At 43.9% G+C, this 21,658-nt stretch overlaps 2 protein-coding genes across 14 annotated transcripts in view; one reads left to right on the top strand and one right to left on the bottom strand.

Annotated features, from left to right (window-relative positions):
- Positions 1–21,658, bottom strand: part of KIF1A (kinesin family member 1A) — a 246,538-nt gene that overhangs the window by 166,957 nt on the left and 57,923 nt on the right. The gene's annotated exons all lie outside the window — the stretch shown is intronic.
- LOC137504707 (processed variable antigen-like) lies at positions 1,766–2,290 on the top strand. Its single transcript, XM_068233293.1, has one exon. It carries the CDS (start codon positions 1,766–1,768, stop codon positions 2,288–2,290), a length of 525 nt encoding a protein of 174 aa, XP_068089394.1.

Here is a 21,658-nt window from a genome sequence, read left to right as displayed (position 1 = left end):
TCTCCACATTGTCCTTGCTTGATGGATAACTTCCCTTTGTGCTTCCCTTTTACATAAAGCACAATAGGCCTGATCCAATTCATTTTTTCTTCTAATTTTTCTCTTAAAGGGGTTCTTTCGCGAAAAAAGTAGGCAGTTAAAAAATGTGACAGATGACAGGTTTTGGGCCAGTCCATCTTTTTAAGGGGGATTCTAAGGGCTTTCTTTGTTTTCAACAGCATTTCCTGAACAACAGTTTAACTGCCAAAATAGCAAGATACCAGCCGGCCTCCCTAATCACTTGCACACTATTATATCAGTTAAATTTTGCAACTGTTGTTCAGTTAGTGACAAGACAATATACTCTGTACAGCGCTGCGCCAGATGTCAGTGCTATTTACATTTTCTTTTTTATTATAAATCAAAACAACAGCCTGCCAGTGCTAATCAGCGGCTGGCAGGCTGATCGCTGTGGCCGTTTGTTTAGTGACGTGAGATCGCGCTCGTGCGAGCTCCCGTCTAATCTCGCTCCTGGCGAGATTAGCATCCAGGAGAAACAACGGAGCTACTCTGCGGCCTCCAATCTGTGTTAGGCGGTCATAGACTGGTTAAACAGAACATGAAAAATTATCTCCTAGGAGAAAAAGTGAATTGGATTGAGCCCATTTTCTCTTTCTTTTCTAATATTTCTTTATTTTTTTATTTTTTTTATTTTTTTTTAAACCTTTGCATTTCCTTCATATAAATTATTAAGTAAATTATTATAGATGTGTTCTGCTGACTGTATTTTTACACAGCGTGTAAAGCACAAGCATGTGTTGGATCCAGTAGAATTGAATTAACAAAAAGGTAGAAATCCCGCTCAAATTTCTAATACAGAAACTGTGCTGGATCAGGGAGCACCAAGTCCGATAAGAACATAGAAAATGGATCCACACGTAACTGTAGTTCCAAAAAACATCCTGCAGCGGCGTGTTTAAGGGGGGAATTACTGATGCCCAGAATCCCCCTAAGCAGGGTTGTCAGCCGCCCGGACAGTCAGTCCAAATCACCCTTAATTTGCAGATTCTGTGATACATTTAAGAAAGGCGCTGGTTAAAAAAGGTGGCAATCACAGCAATTTTGTAATGCACATGTGCAGCTGCACCAGAACTTAGAAGCATCAGACTCTCCCTCCAATCAGTACGTCCTTTTTTTGCTTTGGCGTCTCTCCAGCCAATAAGAAAGAGGCAGAGGTAGCCAAGCAAAGCTTGCTCCACAACCCCGTTGTCCAGGCCAGCAGCCCATTAGCCGGAGTGAGACTGAGCATCGTTCCGGCCCCAAGTCCTATTCATTCTCCCCAGCATCAGCACACCAAGAGTGTCTCCACACACGGGCGGTGCTGTGACAGACTGCAGTGCAGGAGGGGAGACACACACACAGCACAGCAGTAGCCAGCCAGTGAGTCACACTTTCACAGACACAGACTGTGAGAAACAGTCAGTCAGTGACATTTTATTTATGTTTTTGTATAAATTAGAAAAAATGAAAAGGTCACTCTAACGTGCTCTCTCCCCAGGAGTACAGTAAATAGGTTAAATTACAGTATTTTCTCTTACGGGTTATATACATCTGTTCTACATTTTACATGCATAAGTACAGGTGTTGCATTTTACGTGCCTAAGTACAGGTACAGGTCTTTAAACCAAGCTGCCTGCATAAAGATAGAAAATGGGTATAATATTTGTGTAGCATGAGTAGGGACCCCGGCATGAGTAGGGACACCGGCATGAGTAGGGACCGCGGCATGACTAGGGACCCTGGCATGACTAGGGACCCTGGCATGAGTAAGGACCCTGGCATGAGTAAGGACACCGGCATGAGTAAGGACACCGGCATGAGTAAGGACACCGGCATGAGTAAGGACCCCAGCATGAGTAAGGACACCAGCATGAGTAAGGACCCCTGCATGACTAAGGACTCCGGCATGAGTATGGACCCCGGCATGAGTAAGGACCCTGGCATGAGTAAGGACTTCAGCATGAGTAAGGACCCCAGCATGAGTAAGGACCCCAGCATGAGTAAGGACCCCGGCATAAGTAAAGACCCTGGCATGAGTAAGGACCCTGGCATGAGTAAGGACACCGGCATGAGTAAGGACACCGGCATGAGTAAGGGCACCGGCATGAGTAAGGACCCTGGCATGAGTAAGGACCCCGGCATGAGTAAGGACCCTGGCAAGAGTAAGGACCCTAGCACGAGTAAGAACTTCAGCATGAGTAAGGACCCCAGCATGAGTAAGGACCCCGGCATGAGTAAGGACCCGGCATAAGTAAAGACCCCGGCACGAGTAAGGACACCGGCATGAGTAAGGACCCCAGCATGAGTAAGGACACCGGCATGTGTAAGGACCCCTGCATGACTAATGACCACTGCATGAGTAAGGACTCCGGCATGAGTAGGGACCCCGGCATGAGTAGGGACACCGGCATGAGTAGGGACCGCGGCATGACTAGGGACCCTGGCATGACTAGGGACCCTGGCATGAGTAAGGACCCTGGCATGAGTAAGGACACCGGCATGAGTAAGGACACCGGCATGAGTAAGGACACCGGCATGAGTAAGGACCCCAGCATGAGTAAGGACACCAGCATGAGTAAGGACCCCTGCATGACTGAGGACTCCGGCATGAGTATGGACCCCGGCATGAGTAAGGACCCTGGCATGAGTAAGGACTTCAGCATGAGTAAGGACCCCAGCATGAGTAAGGACCCCAGCATGAGTAAGGACCCCGGCATAAGTAAAGACCCTGGCATGAGTAAGGACCCTGGCATGAGTAAGGACACCGGCATGAGTAAGGACCCCAGCATGAGTAAGGACCCCGGCATGAGTAAGGACCCTGGCAAGAGTAAGGACCCTAGCACGAGTAAGAACTTCAGCATGAGTAAGGACCCCAGCATGAGTAAGGACCCCGGCATGAGTAAGGACCCGGCATAAGTAAAGACCCCGGCACGAGTAAGGACACCGGCATGAGTAAGGACCCCAGCATGAGTAAGGACACCGGCATGAGTAAGGACCCCTGCATGACTAATGACCACTGCATGAGTAAGGACTCCGGCATGAGTATGGACCCTGGCATGACCAAGGACCCTGGCATGAGTAAGGACCCTGGCATGAGTAAGGACCACAGCATGAGCAAGGACCCTGGCATGAGTAAGGACCCCAGCATGAGTAAGGACCCCAGCATGAGCAAGGACCTCGGCATGAGTAAGGACCCCTGCATGACTAAGGTCGCCTGCATGAGCAAAGACCACTGCATGAATAAGTAACCTGGCATGAGTACGGACCCCGGCATGAGTTAGGACCCTGGCATGAGTAAGGACCCGGCATGAGTAAGGACCCCGGCATGAGTAAGGACCCTGGAGGTCTGAGACATGTTAGCTGTTGCAAGCTGCTGTGTGCTTTGATAACCTTTTTAACTCTGCTGCATACATTCATTGATAAACATGTTTTTTGGACCCAGTAGAGTGACAGTCGAGATGTCAGGGTCAGGATGAGTGTAACACAATCAGGTTTAGCCGCAGACTGTTGAGATCTTGCGGCTTAGCTCATGGACCAGAGCAAGAGTTTTCACACAGATCAGATTACGCAGCATCTAGAGGTGTGTGGATTCCACTGCGACCACATCTAGTGCTTGCCAAGCCTCACTGTGTCTCTGGGGTGAGATCTCTGAGAATCTGTGCCAGAAATACAGAGCGTGTCATCCTCACTTTCATCATTCCCATGCCTGCCTCCATGTTATGCTGCCTCTCTGTGCTATATTCTAACAACAACATAACTGTGCTATTACTCTACTACACTACTATCATCCTGCTCTCCTATGATTAATGGCAGTGATAGGGGGAACAGCCAGGGAATTAACAGCCTGCTTATATGAAACAGTTGATATGTGTTTGCCATAGGCAGTGGCGTAGCTAAGGAGCTGTGGGCCCTGATGCAAGTTTTATGATGGGGCCCCCCAAACACTCTATACGTAACAATTGATACGGCGCACCAAAACCTGCCAATGGCAACTACAGCGTCAGAGGTGCAAGAAGGGGACGGGGAACAGTTTGTCAATGACTACCACTATTCAAAGTATCTATAGAAGTCATTATTATGAGCACAGGACCAATAGAAAGCTAATACTGCAGTTGAGGGAGGGCCCTTCGGGGCCCCTCTGGGCTAAGGGCCCCGATGCGGTCGCAACCTCTGCAACCCCTATTGCTACGCCCCTGGCCATACGTTACAATGGATATGTATTGATAGCAATACAAGGCAGAAAAAAACTGTTTAAATACTGAAACAGAATCTGTTGAAATTACAAAGGCTCAATGCACCATCTAGTATAGCAAGCACAATACATAAAGATTCACATAGGCTTACAGCAATCCAAAAGCACTTTGCAATTTCTATATACGTTGTATTGAAGTGCAAACGCTCAGGAAATGGTGCAGGAGCCACGTTTGCAATTGAAAAGAAAGTAGGAATACTCACATTGAGAAATATTGCTCAAGCGCTTTTAGAAATCGCTAGCACTTTTAAAAAACTAAAAGCACTCATAGCTTGAACAAGCTCTAAACGGCCAAATGCAAGAGGTTTTGAAGGTTACTGAAACAGAAGAATATGGAAACTGCCATTGCTCTCCCCTTTCTCTGCCTGTCATACTAATGCTTTCTATTAGGTAGTATTTGCATACATTCTGACTGTCCCTGTTATACAGAGGCAGTCCCTAGTTTTGAACAAAATGCCTCCTTTCTCCTTAGTTGCCCTTTTTTCTGGTTTTTTTTTATCACAAATATTTTTTATTGTTTTTAAAGAGAAATAACAAGCAAATGTTTTACAAAGAACATTTAGAAACATAACAAGTAACATGTATATTAGATAAGGTACAGAAGAGTCTGCAAAAGCAGAGGTAGTTTCCACATATATAAAAGTGGGTGTCGGTAGCACGAGGCAACAGATGCCGGCACCCCATTAAGTCAACAAATAGCTCATGTCAAGAATTATTACCAGGGCCACCTCAGAGATGGTGGCATAAGCGCTCATGACTATTGGTACCCTACTTCTAAATACAAAGTTTTAAGTATTATAAGGTTGGAGAAGTACTTAGCGAGGAGGGTATCCTCTGGTTCTGTTAGCCCAACATCGAGGGCTTTTTTCTGGTTTTATGTATAAGTCTGTATAACAAGCTGTATGATTTACTGTAACTACTACAAGTGTTTATGATTTAAAAGCAACCTATAAATTGCTGCATTGCTTCTTTAGGGATGGTCAATGAGATGCAAATAATTTTGAGTTGATGCAAGATCATGCAAATTTTGTATGCAAATGTATGCATCTTGAAAAATTGACCATTTAAATTTTACCTCAGCAGGATTTGATTGGTTAAGTTTCAAGCTGCATACATTTGCATACAAAATTTGCATAATACTGCATCAACTCAAAACTATTTGCATTTCACTGACCATCCCTATGCTGATTTCAAGGGTACCTAAAGTGACATTTAACATGATGAAATAAACTTATAAATGTATTAATAACAAGCCTACTTATAGCAAGGCTGGTGTTCTTTTGTCCCACCTCCCCCCATCATAAAGTTTAAGAATCTAGTGCTCTAAATTACAGTTTCTCTTCAGTCAACTGCTGTCAGTCAACTGCCATCAGACTGTAGCATAGCAATTGGTGATAACTAATTAGAGGCCTTACAATTCATACATGGATGAGTATCGCTTTTGGGTGCTGGGAACAAATGAAATACGGGTAAAAACGTTCAGTAAATACTGTATATGGCCTTTCCTGCTGCACGGCATGGCACACATGGCAGAATTGTAGTGTCACCATTACTACTGAATAGGGATGGTCAGTCAGATGCAAACAATTTGGATTTGATGTAGGATTATGTAAGTTTTGTCCAAAAATGTATGCAGCTTGAAAATGGACTAATCGAGTACCACCTTGGTGGAATGGTCCATTATTAAACTGTATACATTTTCATAATTACATAACCCTGCATTAAATCCATACTAGCTTATACCCCAGGTACTTTTAGCTAGAGCTTTGTTGATACAAATCTTTATCAAAATGACTTATACTAACACCAGCATAAATTCCCTTTGAGATAAAGTTACTGCATTAGGAAGTTCTGGTGAAACTTGTGCCATCTGTAAGTTGTTCCCAGTGTCCTCTGCAGAAGTTGGCCAGTGGCCACGAAACGCATCAGTTGTGTTTATTTGAAATGAGTTTTATAAATAGCTGGGCATTGTGATTTTCCGTGTCTTTTGAGACTATTTTAGGTCTCATCAATTATATATAGTACAGTGATGTTATTTGTTGTTTTTATTAACGCTTTAGTGAGAAAATAAATATAACATTTACAATCATTTTGCCGCCACCAGGAATCAATAAACAGATGCGCAACATAACAACAGTGGTTGTGAAATTACTGAACAATCTAGCGATAACTCATAATGATCCGTGGATCCAGAAAAATAAATAAAATTGCAAAAGAAAAAGTCCAGGGAGTTATTAGTAGTAGTAGTCACTTGAAAAAACAAATCCACATCATCATAAAAGGAAGGTAGAAGAGGCAGCATACTGCGGCTTATGTAAAAACCTGATAATTGCTATAGAGACCTCACATACTGCTAACCAGGGGTGTTGCTGGGATCCTAAGAGATCCGGGGCACTTTTGGGCACGCCACCCAAAACATGGGTGTGGTATGCACCAGAATGTGGGTGTGGTCATTGGTGTAGCCAAACTTACATGAGACAAGACAAGACAAGACAAATGACATTTATATTGCGCTTTTCTCCTGGCGGACTTAATGCGCCAGAGCTGCAACCACTAGGACGCCTACTGAATAGGTGCTGGCTTACCGAACAGGCAGAGCCGAGATTCGAACCCTGGTCTCCTGTGTCAGAGGCAGAGCCCTTAACCATTACACTATCCAGCCACCAGCTACATTAACTTAGCAGCAGTCTAAGTAGGCCTGCCCAGCAAAATGTTGGATGAAGCCCTCCTCTCCATTAATACAAAAAAAAATGCAGCATATCACATAAATAGGCAGTGTCACTTAAACATAACTAAGTGGAGTTACCTGGCTTCTGTGCTGGTCTGGCTTGCCACCAGGTTATCTGGCAGTTCCCTCCATAACATTCCCTGACCTCCGAGTGGACCCCCTCCCATGTGGCCTTCCATTGAAGCACAACAACTCCCAGCATGCCACTATAGAAGAACCACAGCTCCCAGCATGCCCCCATAAAGGCATCACAGCACCCAGCATAGCACCACAGCAGCCAGCATAACCCAAATTGATGCACCACAGCTCCCAGCATGCCCACCATATAGGCACCACACCTGACTCTGCCTAGGGGACATCCGGGGCACCCCAGAATAGATCTGCGGCACGTGCCACTGATCTTTGGGGCTAGAAACGCCCCTGCTGCTAACCCTGACAGGCAGAGACTCGTATGGCCTTCAACAAAAGGGAGGAGCAGCTGAAGAGCGACAAGCACAGCCAAAAACTGAGCAAGCAAGAACAAGAATTTATGATCCGCTCTAACTCATCAGTTGTAAAAGGCTGCTTGAGAAGCACTTTTGTAAAATGACTATGCAAATCTAGACCAAGCTTTCATCTACGTGTCATAAAGAGAATGGAATATTTACAACAAGCCTTGCTTCATTAAAAAAAAGAATTATAAAATCCAAATATGATAAGGAACTGAATCCACCGGAGTCCGGGCTTACATTAATCAAAGTCAGGTGCAGAAGTAAATAGCAGCTCTTGTTTTATGAACACTTCCCTTGCATACAGAATGATGGAGGATGGACTGAGGCCTTCCTTGTGCATACAGAGGCGATAAGAAATCACATTTGTGGGAGAAATTTCATTTTTATAAACTGTCCTCTAGCTAATTGTCAACACTTGAAATAAAGGTGCGTATACAGGGGCTAGAACTGTTGCCCATAGAGATCCGGACTCTGTACTGTTGCTATGGGGAGGGGAGAAGGGATGACGGTATGATGCACGATGGGATGGATTCTATTGTGTAGGGTAACTAAGAACAAAGTAGGGGAACAATACACACAGCTATTGTTATCACTTAAAGTGAACCGAGCACCTTTTTAGCACTCAGGACATTTCTATAGCACATGAAAAATGCATGCCAACAATCTGTTTCATTATTAAAATAAACTTTCATTTACCTTTGTATTTTACAATCAAAGTAGCAGTATTAGCCTGTTTCAGCAGACCTGACCGTTTGCAGAGCTCTCAGGACGCTAATTATTTTATTGAGCTAATTACCCATAAGTAAACAATAGCTTTTCTCTCAACAAAAGGGGTGGGTAATTAGGACTGTTTGACACACACTAGGTCTTTGAAGAAACAGTCCTTCTGGGTAATTAGCTCAATAAAAGAATTAGCGTCCTGAGAGCTCTGTGGACGGTCAGGTCTGCTGAAACAGGCTAAAAATACTACTTTGATTGTAAAATACAAAGGTAAATGAAAGTTTATTTTAATAATGAAACAGATTGTTGGCATGCATTTTTCATGTGCTATAGAAATGTCCTGAGTGCTAAAAAGGTGCTCGGTTCACTTTAAAGACCCAGAGTGCTGACCTTTAAGCGACCTTGTGGCACGCCTGTACACATGCCTGGTTTGTGTACCATGTCCAGGGCCGGATTTGTACTTTTTACCGCCCAAGGCCAACTGTACCATCTGTATGGTTGTTATCTCTGTGTGACCCAATGAGAATTCTCCTTACTCTCCATCATTGGATGTCACAGACAATAACTATTTCAGTAATACCAGTATAGATTATTAGTTATGTTTTCCTTAAGAACTTTTATGTTATGCTTGCCATCTCATTAATGATGGACCCATTGTGTCACCATGAGAGTTAGGCTGATGTATACCTGTAGGACAGAGCTTACAGGTCTTGCAGGGACGACACAAGTACAGGACAAGAGAGTTCAAAGGATAAAGAAAGCTGTCTTTGTAGATCGGGATGGCTGCATAAAACAGCTTTACTGCCCCTCACTGAGCCGCCCCTAAATTTCTGGTGCCCTAGGCCATGGCCTATGTGGCCTTGCCAGAAATCCGGCCCTGACCATGTCTATGAGGCTTTGACTATGAACTGGCAGCAAATTCTGATGCTCCCATTGTTCAGTGTCTGTTATGCTGGGCATACACGAGTCGACCCGGCAGCTCGATTAGCCGCCGGATCGACTCCCGCCGCATCCCCGCTCTTCCCCACTTGCGGCCGGATCGAGTCCCGCTCGTTCCCGCGGGCGCTCCTTATCTTCCGCTCCATTCCCCGCTATTGTCCGCCCGCGGGGAACGAGCGGGGTATCGATCCGGCGGGTCATCGGACCCTTTTGGAAATGATCAATCGAGCCATCAGCGGCTCGATTGATAAGGGCGCTGTGACGCCGTCGATATGACATATCGAATGCGTCATGGAGTTACCAACGCTAGTTCTTCGCAAACCACCCAAACTGACAGTTTTTGGTTTAAATACACTTTTTTTTCCCTTCACCAAAGGGCTGGAGAAATCTTTTCATGGTCAGTTAATTAGCCTCCTGTTGAAAAGATTCTCTGCCAGCACAGGGGACCCCCTGAGGTGTTTATGACCTCATCCATCAGGTGAAGGGTAGATATCAGTTGACAGAAGCTCATAAATTGTAGCTTTCTCCAGCCTGATCGGCACCGACCCACCAGGAGTCCGACACCTAGCTGCCTTGTGGCCTGAGTTGAAAGGAGACAGGAATGATCCTTATCACGCCATCTGGGCACCCAAAGATTAAACCAAACTGTAGAAACTGTATTTAATAAATAGGCACAATTTGGTAATATTTCTGGTGTTCCCAAGATCGCAGTTCCCTCAAATTCACGGAGTTTATTAGATTCCACATGACACTGGTCCTGAGAGATTTTCAGCCCTCTGGATCTTTTGGAACCAGTGCCAGTAAGGTGAAATAAGGGGACGGTGCTATTAGCGATCCAGACTCCTCGTGTTTGGTATTAGCAGATTCACACACTTACGCTGATTGTGAATATTCATTCGGGTTCTTGATATTACCTACGGGCATGCTGAGAGCGGGCAAAATATGAATTGGCCCAAAACCTCTCCCTGCCTAAGGGGGCACTGCCTTATTCAAATTGCACAAGGCTGGACTTGTACGTGTCATAACTCCCCCCACCTACAGTGAGGAACAAAACTGACATGATCCAAAAGTCCAGTGTCCTTTACCTTCAATCTGATGCCTAGTAACATCCTGGCAGCCCGCAGGGACACGGGCCAACCTCCATCTTTGAACTTTCTAACAAAGGCCTGTTGGCCGCATGGCAACCGCCATTTTGGGACTTTCGCCAAAGACTTGCGATTGCCGCATGGACTACCAATAACGGTATTTGAACTGTATATAATCAGACATCCTGTTCCTTTTCTTGCCTTCTCTCTGTCAATCAATCTGTTCTAAAATAAGCTGTGTGTATGTAGTTTAGAAATAAACTAACGATTTTATCGTTCAGTCTTGTGCCTGTTCTGGTCATCTGATTGCTGCTATAACGAATCTGCCCTCTGAAGAGTCAGTCATACTACCGCATCGTTTTATGATTTGCTTATAAATTGTTTGCTAGCTAGGTTGTAAATAACCGTTTCTTCCTTCTAGGATTAGCTAGTACCAGATTTCCTGTGCGAAATCGATAACGTTAGTTTCTCGATTGTAAATACAATTCGAGATTGCATCATATAGGGACCCAGTAACCTTTCTTTAACGTCACATTGCTTACAGTCTTTAAGCCGTCGGAAGTGACTATTCCCCGAACGGTGACTTGAGCGTGTTGAACGTGATTGGGCTGGCTACCGTATTATGATAGCGGGAGTCTCTTTCCTCCCTGAACTTGAGAGAGTGGTGGCAGTTATTACCCGATTTCCAGCGCGAAATCGATATTTTTAGTGTACCGATTGTATATACAATCAAAATTGTACATGTATGGGCACCTCCAACCAATCTTAACCGTTTACTACGCACACAGTGAATTTGCCTCCAGCAGTCTCTAGTGCATGAGACCTGCATGGCAACAGTGGCCTAGTAATACGGGATTGGTGGATGTTTGTCCCATTACATATTGTCGGCAGCTGCGCGACCAATCTTTATTGTCAGTCTGTTCACCGTACTTCCTGCGTATGCTAACGGGAGCAGATTAGACGGGATTGGCACGCTCTGCCTTCCTTTCTTCTTCCCTCTGACGATCCAGCAACCGGTCTCGTTGTCCGTCTGCGCCCGTACTTCCTGCGTACGCTAACGGGAGCAGATCTCGACGGGATCGCGGGGCTGGATTGTCACAGGCGCATCGGCCCGTGTATGCCCAGCATTAGACACAGTGTAGAATGGCTATGATTTGTGTGCAAACTCTGGCAAGAAGCCCATTGCTTCATATAATGAATGACACATTTATTTGAAGTATACCTTAAGAAATGGTTTGCTGTCCTGACACCTTTCTGGTCCGCATATACCATACTTTATTCTATTTACGGGGATGACTGTCCTGAGCAGCTCCTAAAGGTTGGAATTTTACATACAGTAAACGTGAATTAAGTTTACACTGAAAGGAGTACTTTCTGGATTTCTACATACTTTTGATTGCTATAGAAAGACTTACGCAAGCAAGTGATAGTCTGATCATTAGGGCCATTTCCCAATATGAAATGGTGATCACTCTGTGAAATTGTGTTTCACTCAATTTCCACTACTGTGTTTCTGCCACAATTTTCGTGCTGTCCAATTTTCAACTGGAGACAATAAAAAAACTGGGCAGAAAAAAAAACATTTTAAATTGCCAGATAGAAAAAAAAGCCATTTGCCATGCTGCTACTACCCTTTAGAATGCCTTGCCACACCCAACGAAGAGAGCTCCAACCCTGAAGGAATTTAAATCAAAACTTAAAAGCCATCTGTTGTGATTTAACAAATAACATATCCAATGACAGTTGCTTTTGTCTCGTTTTGAGGATTTTATGGATATGGAAATACATGTTATATTGTATTTCATGGAAATACAACACTGCAGCATCAAAAAAGGGGAGAACCATTGGCTCAGTTGTAATGGCGTGTCGTGTGTAAACGTTCTGTGCGTATACAGTATATCAATACTTGCTTATTAAGTCAAAATTCCATAAAAATGTTTGCTTTTCTTGCAATGGGTGAGCAAAGCAAGTTACTTGTAATCCAAGGTTTTGCTGTATGTTGAAATAAGGTAAAAAATGAAGTAGGGAAGGATATATGAGTCAGAAAGTCACATCCAGATCTGACCTTAAGTGATTGGCATTGTACTGTGAATATTTATCATGCAGCCTCCCGCTGAGAGATGTCATACTGCACACTGCAGAGTCACTGCCATGCAATCATTGATGCTATTATTAATGAGGTCCCACATACAGCATAGACTTCTTCAATTACAGAACAACATTGTGGTGTAGAAAAATAATCCCAATGACGTGCTCAAACTGCACACAATGACATTTATATATTATTAAGGCCTGAAAGTCACAAGTCCCTTAAACGATACAAATTAATTAGCTCCCAACATTCCCCAATCACCAGTAAGGCCTCGTTCACATCTGCTGCGCTGAAAAACGTGTTAAAGCGCATGGTAAAAAAACGCATGCGCTTGTGCGCGCTTTAGTCCGCGTTTCTGTGCGTTGCGCTGCGCTTCTTTAAAGCACGTTTTGCTTACTGTAGCAGCAGCAGTTGTCAATAAAACTTTGTTTTTGTATGTAAATGTATTTTTTTCTCCAATTAGGGGTAAAAAACGCATGCGCTTCTATGCGCTAAAAAAGCGGACCCATTCACTTGCATTGCTGTGCGCTTTACAGCTCAACGCACAGAAATGCCTGCAACACTACGTTTTTGTAACGCTGCTCAGCGCAGCGCATAGATGTGAACCAGCTACATTTAGTTACATGGAAAAATCAATACCTTGCTGAACACACAGGGCAGTGCACTGTGGAAAGCGCACAGAAACGGCCCTAATTACCTAAGGATTCAGGGCTATTGAAAGCTGAGTTCTTATTGGTTGCTGTGGGATATTTTACTTTACCCGTAGCCTTATTAAAGGAAATCAGAGGTGAGAGGAATATGGATGCTGCCATATTTATTTCCTTGTAAGCAATGCCAGTTGCCTGGCAGCCCTGTTGATCTTTTGGCATAAGTAGTGTCTAAGTCAAAACCCTGGAACAAGCATATGGCTAATCCAGTAAAAAGGACCTGGTCTGCTGCATGCTTGTTCAGGAGGGTTGCCAGGCAACTGGTATTGTTTAAATAGAAATAAATATGGCAGTCTCCATGTCCCTCTCACCTTGGGTTCCCTTTAAAGACATAACAGTTTCCTATCTGAATATATTGAGCACCGGGGAAAACAAATGGAGAAAAGTAACAGAAACTACAAACTGGTGGCAAATAAATATTCCTGACTCCTGAGATTTCATAACAAAAGTTAAAAATAAAGCTTTTCAGTCTCCCTAGAGTGCAACTGTAGTGAGGATCATTTTTGAGTTAAAGAGAACCCGAGGTGGGTTTGAAGAATATTATCTGCATACAGAGGCTGGATCTGCCTATACAGCCCAGCCTCTGTTGCTATCCCAAACCCCCCTAAGGTCCCCCTGCACTCTGCAATCCCTCATAAATCACAGCCACGCTGCTGACAAACAGCTTGTCAGAGCTGGCTGTGTTTATCTCTGTAGTGTCAGTCTGCTGCTCTCCCCGCCTTCTGCAGAACTCCAGTCCCCGTTTGCATCCCTTCCCTCCCTGCTGGTTGGAGGGAAGGGACGGGGGCAGGGACTGGAGCTCTGCAGGAGGCGGGGGAGCAGCGGAGACTGACACTACAGATGTAAACACAGCCTCTCAGCAGGGTTGTGATTTATGAGGGATTGCAGAGTGCAGGGGGACCTTAGGGGGGTTTGGGATAGCAACAGAGGCTGGGCTGTATAGGCAGATCCAGCCTCTGTATGCAGATAACATTCTTTAAACACACCTCGGGTTCTCTTTAATATTTCTCCTGTGAAAAAGAGTTATTTATATCTAAAGAAAACACAGAGGGATGGGGGTGGGAAGCTGCTAGGACCCATATTGTTTTGCTTTGAGGCCTCAAGGGGGGGGGGGGGCTGTTTTTTATGCCCCTGATCATAGTCTACATACATTAGGGGGGCCAGCCAGTTAATCTATCTGTATGTTTTTAGGATGTGGAAGGAAGTAGGAGTACTCTAAGGAAACCATGCAAACACAGGGAGAACATACAAACTCCATGCAGACAGCATCCTAAGTTAGATTCGAATTGGGGACCAGCACTGGAAGCAGGGCTGGATTTCTGGAAAGGCCCAAAGGCCCGTGCCTTGGGCGGCTGCAGCATAAGGGGGCGTCTGGACATGAAATAAGGGTTGCTACATAATGAAGAGAAGGCTGCAAGTGATGAGCAACACGTGAAAATGGAAGCTGATGCCCAAGGGAGTTGTACATGAAAGAGAGGGGCTGCAGTACATGGATGTTACACATGGGAGAGGGAGCTGCACATGGAAGTGAAGTCTCAACATACCTTGCCTAGGGACGATACAAGTATAAATCTGGCTTTGACTGCAAGGCAAGAGTGTTATTCACTATGCTACCGTGCCACCCACTTATTCCATGATAAACCTGGCCCAAATGTCCAGCTTACAGCAGCTTTCATGTTGTTTCCCTCTGCCTGCAATGCATGAGTGACTGATCTATATCTGGCTGTTTTCCAGTAAGGAACACCCATGATTTTTTTCACTTAAAGAGATTATTCAGTACTGATTAATAAAGCTGCTTTTACTGCTAATGTAAATCCACAATCCCGGATGAATGACAATAATTCAATAAAATGATTACTTTAGTGCCAACGTGAGTTGGAGATCACCTGACGCCACACACAGCAGTCTGGCTCTTCACACAAAAGAAACAACAGCCAATAACTCTGCTTCCTCAGTGCTGGTCGTAATGGAGAAAGCTACGCTTACGGATCATTACGCGTAATTTTACGCTATTACGCATTACGAAATTACGCTTACGGCATAGACAGTCAATTTCGGTACATGTCTATAATTACGCATAGCACTTACGCAATTACGCGTAAGTATACCGTAATTCTGGTTATTACGTTATAGGTTTACGCGTAAAATCCTACTAGCAATTAATGCGTAAGGTCATGCTGCCAAGCGGAAAAGTTGACGCATGGATCAATGTTAGGTAGCCGCCGACTTTAAGGGTTAATAGCAAAGCCCCCTTAAGTGCTAAGAGCCTCAAATTTGGAGAATATATTAAGGAGATCAGAAGGAATAAGAGGAAAAAATTTTTTTTCAAAAAGACCTTATAGTTTTTGAGAAAATCGATGTTAAAGTTTCAAAGGAAAAATATATACATTTAAAAACCCGCCGACTTTAACGGTTAATAGCAAAGCCTGCTTAAAATTTAGGAACACCAAATTCACAGGGTATATTAAGGGGATCAGTGGGAATAAGAGGAAAATTTTTTTTTTCAAAAAGACCTTATAGTTTTGGAGAAAATCGATTTTTAAGTTTCAAGGGCGAAAATGTCTTTTAAATGCGGAAAATGTCAGTTTTTTTTGCACAGGTAACAATAGTGTTTTATTTTCATAGATTCCCCCAAGTGGGAAGAGTTTTACTTACTTCGTTCTGAGTGTGGGAAATATAAAAAAAAAACGACGTGGGGTCCCCCCTCCCAGACCTCTTTAACCCCTTGTCCCCCATGCAGACTGGGATAGCCAGAATGCGGAGCACCGGCCGCGTGGGGCTCCGCAACCTGACTATACCAGCCCGCATGGTCCATGGATTGGGGGGTCTCGGAAGGGGAGGGGCAGCCAAGCTTTCCCCTCCCCCTCCGAGCCCTTGTCCAATCCAAGGACAAGGGGCTCTTCTCCACCTCCGATGGGCGGTGGAGGTGGAGGCCGCGATTTCCTGGGGAGGGGTTCATGGTGGCATCTGGGAGTCCCCTTTAAAAAGGGGTCCCCCAGATGCCCACCCCCCTCCCAGGAGAAATGAGTATAGAGGTACTTGTAGTACCCCTTACCCATTTCCTTTAAGAGTTAAAAGTAAATAAACACACAAACACATAGAAAAAGTATTTTAATTGAACAAAAAACATAACCACGAAAAAAGTCCTTTAATATTCTTAATTAACCATTAATACTTACCTGTCCCTTTAAAAGCCAGTTCCCACGCAATATCCTCGGAAATATACTAATCAGTTACAATGTAACAAAGTTATTACAATGTAACAACTTTGTTACTTTGTAACACCACCGCACCCGACGTCACTCGCCGCTCACCCGCCGGCCGCCGCATACACGCTAGTCCCCGCCGGCTCCCGCCGTCCACTACACCCACACCTGTCACTCATATACATGCTGGCACCCATGGGTGCCAGCATGTCTATAGGTGACATGTGGGAGAGGCGGGGAGGGCAGCGGAGCCGGCGGGGACTTAGCGTCCCTTCACCCGACAGAGCTCTGAGCTATATTAGCTCAGAGCTCTCGAAAGCATCTTTGTATTTGGGCTCCAAGGAGCCCCATTGGTCCTTAGCAGACCAATGGGGTTCCTTCAAATCAGAAGGAACCCCATTGGTCTGCTAAGGACCAATGGGGCTCCTTGGAGCCCAAATACAAAGATGCTTAGAGAGCTCTGAGCTATAGCTCAGAGCTCTGTCGGGTCCTGCAGCACAGACGCGGTGGCGGCGGCGGCGGTGAGTGACGTCGGGTGCGGCGTAGTTACAATGTAACAAAGTTGTTACATTGTAATAACTTTGTTACATTGTAACTGATTAATATATTTCCGAGGATATTGCGTGGGAACTGGCTTTTAAAGGGACAGGTAAGTATTAATGGTTAATTAAGAATATTAAAGGACTTTTTTCGTGGTTATGTTTTTTGTTCAATTAAAATACTTTTTCTATGTGTTTGTGTGTTTATTTACTTTTAACTCTTAAAGGAAATGGGTAAGGGGTACTACAAGTACCTCTATACTCATTTCTCCTGGGAGGGGGGTGGGCATCTGGGGGACCCCTTTTTAAAGGGGACTCCCAGATGCCACCATGAACCCCTCCCCAGGAAATCGCGGCCTCCACCTCCACCTCCACCGCCCATCGGAGGTGGAGAAGAGCCCCTTGTCCTTGGATTGGACAAGGGCTCGGAGGGGGAGGGGAAAGCTTGGCTGCCCCTCCCCTTCCGAGACCCCCCAATCCATGGACCATGCGGGCTGGTATAGTCAGGGTGCGGAGCCCCACGCGGCCGGTGCTCCGCATTCTGGCTATCCCAGTCTGCATGGGGGACAAGGGGTTAAAGAGGTCTGGGAGGGGGGGACCCCACGTCGTTTTTTTTTTATATTTCCCACACTCAGAACGAAGTAAGTAAAACTCTTCCCACTTGGGGGAATCTATGAAAATAAAACACTATTGTTACCTGTGCAAAAAAAACTGACATTTTCCGCATTTAAAAGACATTTTCGCCCTTGAAACTTAAAAATCGATTTTCTCAAAAACTATAAGGTCTTTTTGAAAAAAAATTTTTTACTCTTATTCCCACTGATCCCCTTAATATACCCTGTGAATTTGGTGTTCCTAAATTTTAAGCAGGCTTTGCTATTAACCGTTAAAGTCGGCGGGTTTTTAAATGTATATATTTTTCCTTTGAAACTTTAACATCGATTTTCTCAAAAACTATAAGGTCTTTTTGAAAAAATGTTTTTTCCTCTTATTCCTTCTGATCTCCTTAATATATTCTCCAAATTTGAGGCTCTTAGCACTTAAGGGGGCTTTGCTATTAACCCTTAAAGTCGGCGGCTTTTTTATATTATACGGGAGCGTAATATTACGCGATTACGGCAGACTGTGTAATTTCAATGGGAGTTTACTGTCTTACGCGTAATTTGTTACGCGTAAAACGTAACCCTACGGTCTACGCGTAATTAATTACGCGTAATACCGTAACCTTACACGTAACGCTTACGGTGCATTTGTAGTGAATTACGATGCGTAATTACGCTAATGCGTAATTTCGGCCCAGCACTGCGCTTCCTACTCTGAAGTCACTTGTGTACCAATATGTACTGTAGCACTGTGCATTATATACAGTGTGTGGGTAGAATTGTTATACTGTACTAGAAATCACATCAAAAAACCTCCACATAAAGGATAAATGATCAGAGCGTCCTTTATCATAATGAATTTCGTAATGATCGCTTTTTGCAGATTATGGCAGTATTATTATGTCATATACTGTGAGTTACTAGGAGTATTGGACTGTGAACACTAAAGTGACTCTAAGGCAAAGATGTGGAGCTGTGCAGCAGCCTGCAGTGTCCCCAGTTATGCATGTGTGTACACTGTGGATGCTTCTACAGTGATGCTGTAGTTGAAGTGGCTAGCTGAGAAGTGCCAGAGGCAGGCAAAGGTTAATCTCTCAGCACATTTCTTGTTGTATAATTGAAGATCGTCTGTAAACCAACCAGGCTTGTCTGATTAGCCACTGACCTGTAACATACGGCTATATTATCATAATAATTCCAGTATTTGTATAGAGCTTTTCTCCTGTCAGGCTTAAAGTGATTGTGAGGCAGCCACTAGAGCGCACTCAGTGGGCAGTAGCAGTGTTAGGTAGTCTTGCCCAATGACTCCTTACTGGTGCTGGCTTACTGAAATAGGAAGAGCCAAGCTTTGAACCAAGGTCCCCTATGTCAGAGGCAGAGTCTTTTTTATGCTCTTTTTGAAATACTAAAAAGAGAACAAAGTTAAATTCCAGTAAAGGTCGAGAGCCCCATGTGGTGCTAGCAGCGGACCAACTACTGTGTTGGGAAGAAATGAGAGGAGCCGAGCGTCTATTTTGTAGACAATGGGCTACCTGGCAACACTAAGTGACCATGGGTCGTCACCAGAGCACCCCACAAGGCTTGATGAGCTGTCACCCCAAGTGGATAGTGCACTACTTTGCTTCTGGTGGCCGACAGGTCATGGCCCCCAGGATTCCCTCACTGGTGGCAGGAAAAACAGGAAGGAGCATGCTTTGCATGGGAATGAGCAGACAGCGTCCACACCATCCTCACTGAGCTCCAGGAATGCATCAGGAAGAGGACGGGTCCGCTGCTGGATCCTCCAGGAGGTACGTGTAACACAGGTATATGTAGGAAATGTTGTAGGACACCTCCTACATATACATGTATTTATTGATGGAGCAGAGTGGTCTGTACACACAGATAGGCGCCAAACATAACAAGTTAGAACTCTTTACTGAATAAAAATATGCAGAGATAAATCATACACCACTATCAGGTAATACAGCTTACTTAGAACAGAGAGGAACACAGTGAATACAAGAAATCACAATACCATAGAGATCATTGCATCAATTTTACAGACAGTGACATTATTATTATTATTGATTTATAAAGCGCCAACATATTCCGTGGCGCTGTGCAAAGTAAGAAACAAACATGGGGTACATAATAATACAGACAATGGTGTAGACCAATATACAAGATACACAATTAGTGACAAAATACAAAAACATTATACAACATACAGAATACAAAATACAGAATTGATAATAACAGTAATAAAAGTAACATGATGAATAAAATGTATAATGATTTCCAAGACAAAAAAGGGGGAGAGAACCCTGCCCTTGCGAGCTTACAATATAAAGTGACATATTGTATTTGCTTTACTATACTGCAGTTTAGGTAATAATGTTGTTAAACCTCTAACATTTATAATACGTATTGTCCACTGTACAGCAATATATGGAAGATGCTGGAGCTATATAAATTACTAATACTGTAATACCAACACCACCACAATGTATACACTTTTGTACATACTGTGACAGATGATTGCTGCCTTAGCTGTGGATGGATCAGACAACACTGATACATCTGTATGATCCTCTACCAGAACAAGCCATCACACATGCTGGGGGACTTTTTACAGAGTAAAAAGCATAGAATTATGATTTTAAATTTAGTAATCACATACAGCTGAAACAAGACAGATATTATTTTTGACCAGACACTTTAGAAGTCATAACTTTTAATTAATTCAAAATTGCATTTAGCAGTTGCTAGGAAACAGGGTGACCTCTCTTAGAAGCAGTGAGGAAAGATCTCAAGAAATGATTCAAGCGCAGATCACTTTATACTGCAGCTTGGTTGCTATCTGTATAGGCACAGAGTAACAGCTCATGCTGAACACAGTGGGATTGACAGTGGCGTAACTACAATTCATGGGGGCCCCCCAGCAAAACTTTAATGTTCACACCCCTTCCCTTGTCTCCCCTTGGGGCCCATCTCACAGGGGCCATAAGACAAGTGTGGTCATCAAAACCACCACCATCCATAACAAGTGTAGCCACAAAACCACCTGATCTGAAGTGTAGCCTCCTGTATCGGAGGAAGGGAAGAGTAGCCGTTAGGGCCCTCCATAGCTCTGGGCCCCCTGCAATTGTAGGGGCTGCTCCCTTCTAGTGACACCCCTGGGGATCGGCATGCCCATATTTTAAAATGGGGGTAAAATACAAAATGCACTGAATAGTGCAAGCTTGTATTGTATCATTTTTCGTAGTGTGAGAGAGGTGGTGTTTTCACACTGGGTGCATTATTGTTGTTATTGTCTTTTTGCTATTCTAGAAAATAAATACAAAATGCAAATAGATTGCATTATTGATTAGGTCCCCATTTTAAAGTATGAAAAAGTACACCAAACTCATAAAAGCACATTCAGCTTTTGTTCTTATGCGTAGATGGTCACAGCCAGGGCTATTTCTGGCCATTTTGGTTTCCCAGGGATGACGTTTTCCCTAATCATGAGAATAACCTACATTAATTAATTATGCAGGCACCAATAACAAATGTAAAGGTTATATACAGCATGATGATGTTTTTTTATTATTAAGTCTATAAAGAATACACAATTTATTGCCAGGTCAGATACTCCACACTGGGCCAAACTAACTCGATCCAGATAACCAATGCTTCCTATAGCTGTTATGTTGATTTGTAGCCATTTTCTAAAGATATTATACTATTTATGTACAGCCTTGGTCTTTACAGATGGTATTACTATGCTGGAAATCCAAAGGAGATGCATCAATCAATACAGACCAAAACTAAAACAACTGATGCTTAAAGGGAAACTAAGGTGAGAGGAATATGGAGACTGCCCTGCCATCTTTATTCCCTTAGAAACAATTGCAGTTGCCTGTGCCTGGCTGTCATTTTGAGCTTTTGGCTGTAGTTGTGTTTGAGTCATACACCTGCAGCAAGCATGCAGACAGTGGAGTCACACCAGAGTCAGAGCATCTGATCGTCGTGCTCATTCTGGGCCTGTATTTGAGGCAGAGTACTAGCACAGAAGTCAGCTGGTATTATTTATTAGAGAATGAAGATGGGTGCCTCCATATTTCTCTTAGTTTTAATTGGCACATCAGCAGCACCTACCCCAACAAAATTACGCTATTCAGGCCTTCTGTGTTAAGCTAATCAGCAGTGACATTTAGATGTTAAAATTATCCTCCATCCCTTTCTTAATGGAACAAACAGTTGTGTGTAGGAATTTCATAAATCTAAGAATAGC

This window comes from Hyperolius riggenbachi, chromosome 4 (genome assembly GCF_040937935.1).
Source record: "Hyperolius riggenbachi isolate aHypRig1 chromosome 4, aHypRig1.pri, whole genome shotgun sequence".
Taxonomy (NCBI): Eukaryota; Metazoa; Chordata; class Amphibia; order Anura; family Hyperoliidae; genus Hyperolius; species Hyperolius riggenbachi.
Note: the sequence above shows the minus strand (reverse complement) of the source record. Positions and strands in the feature narration are given on the sequence as shown.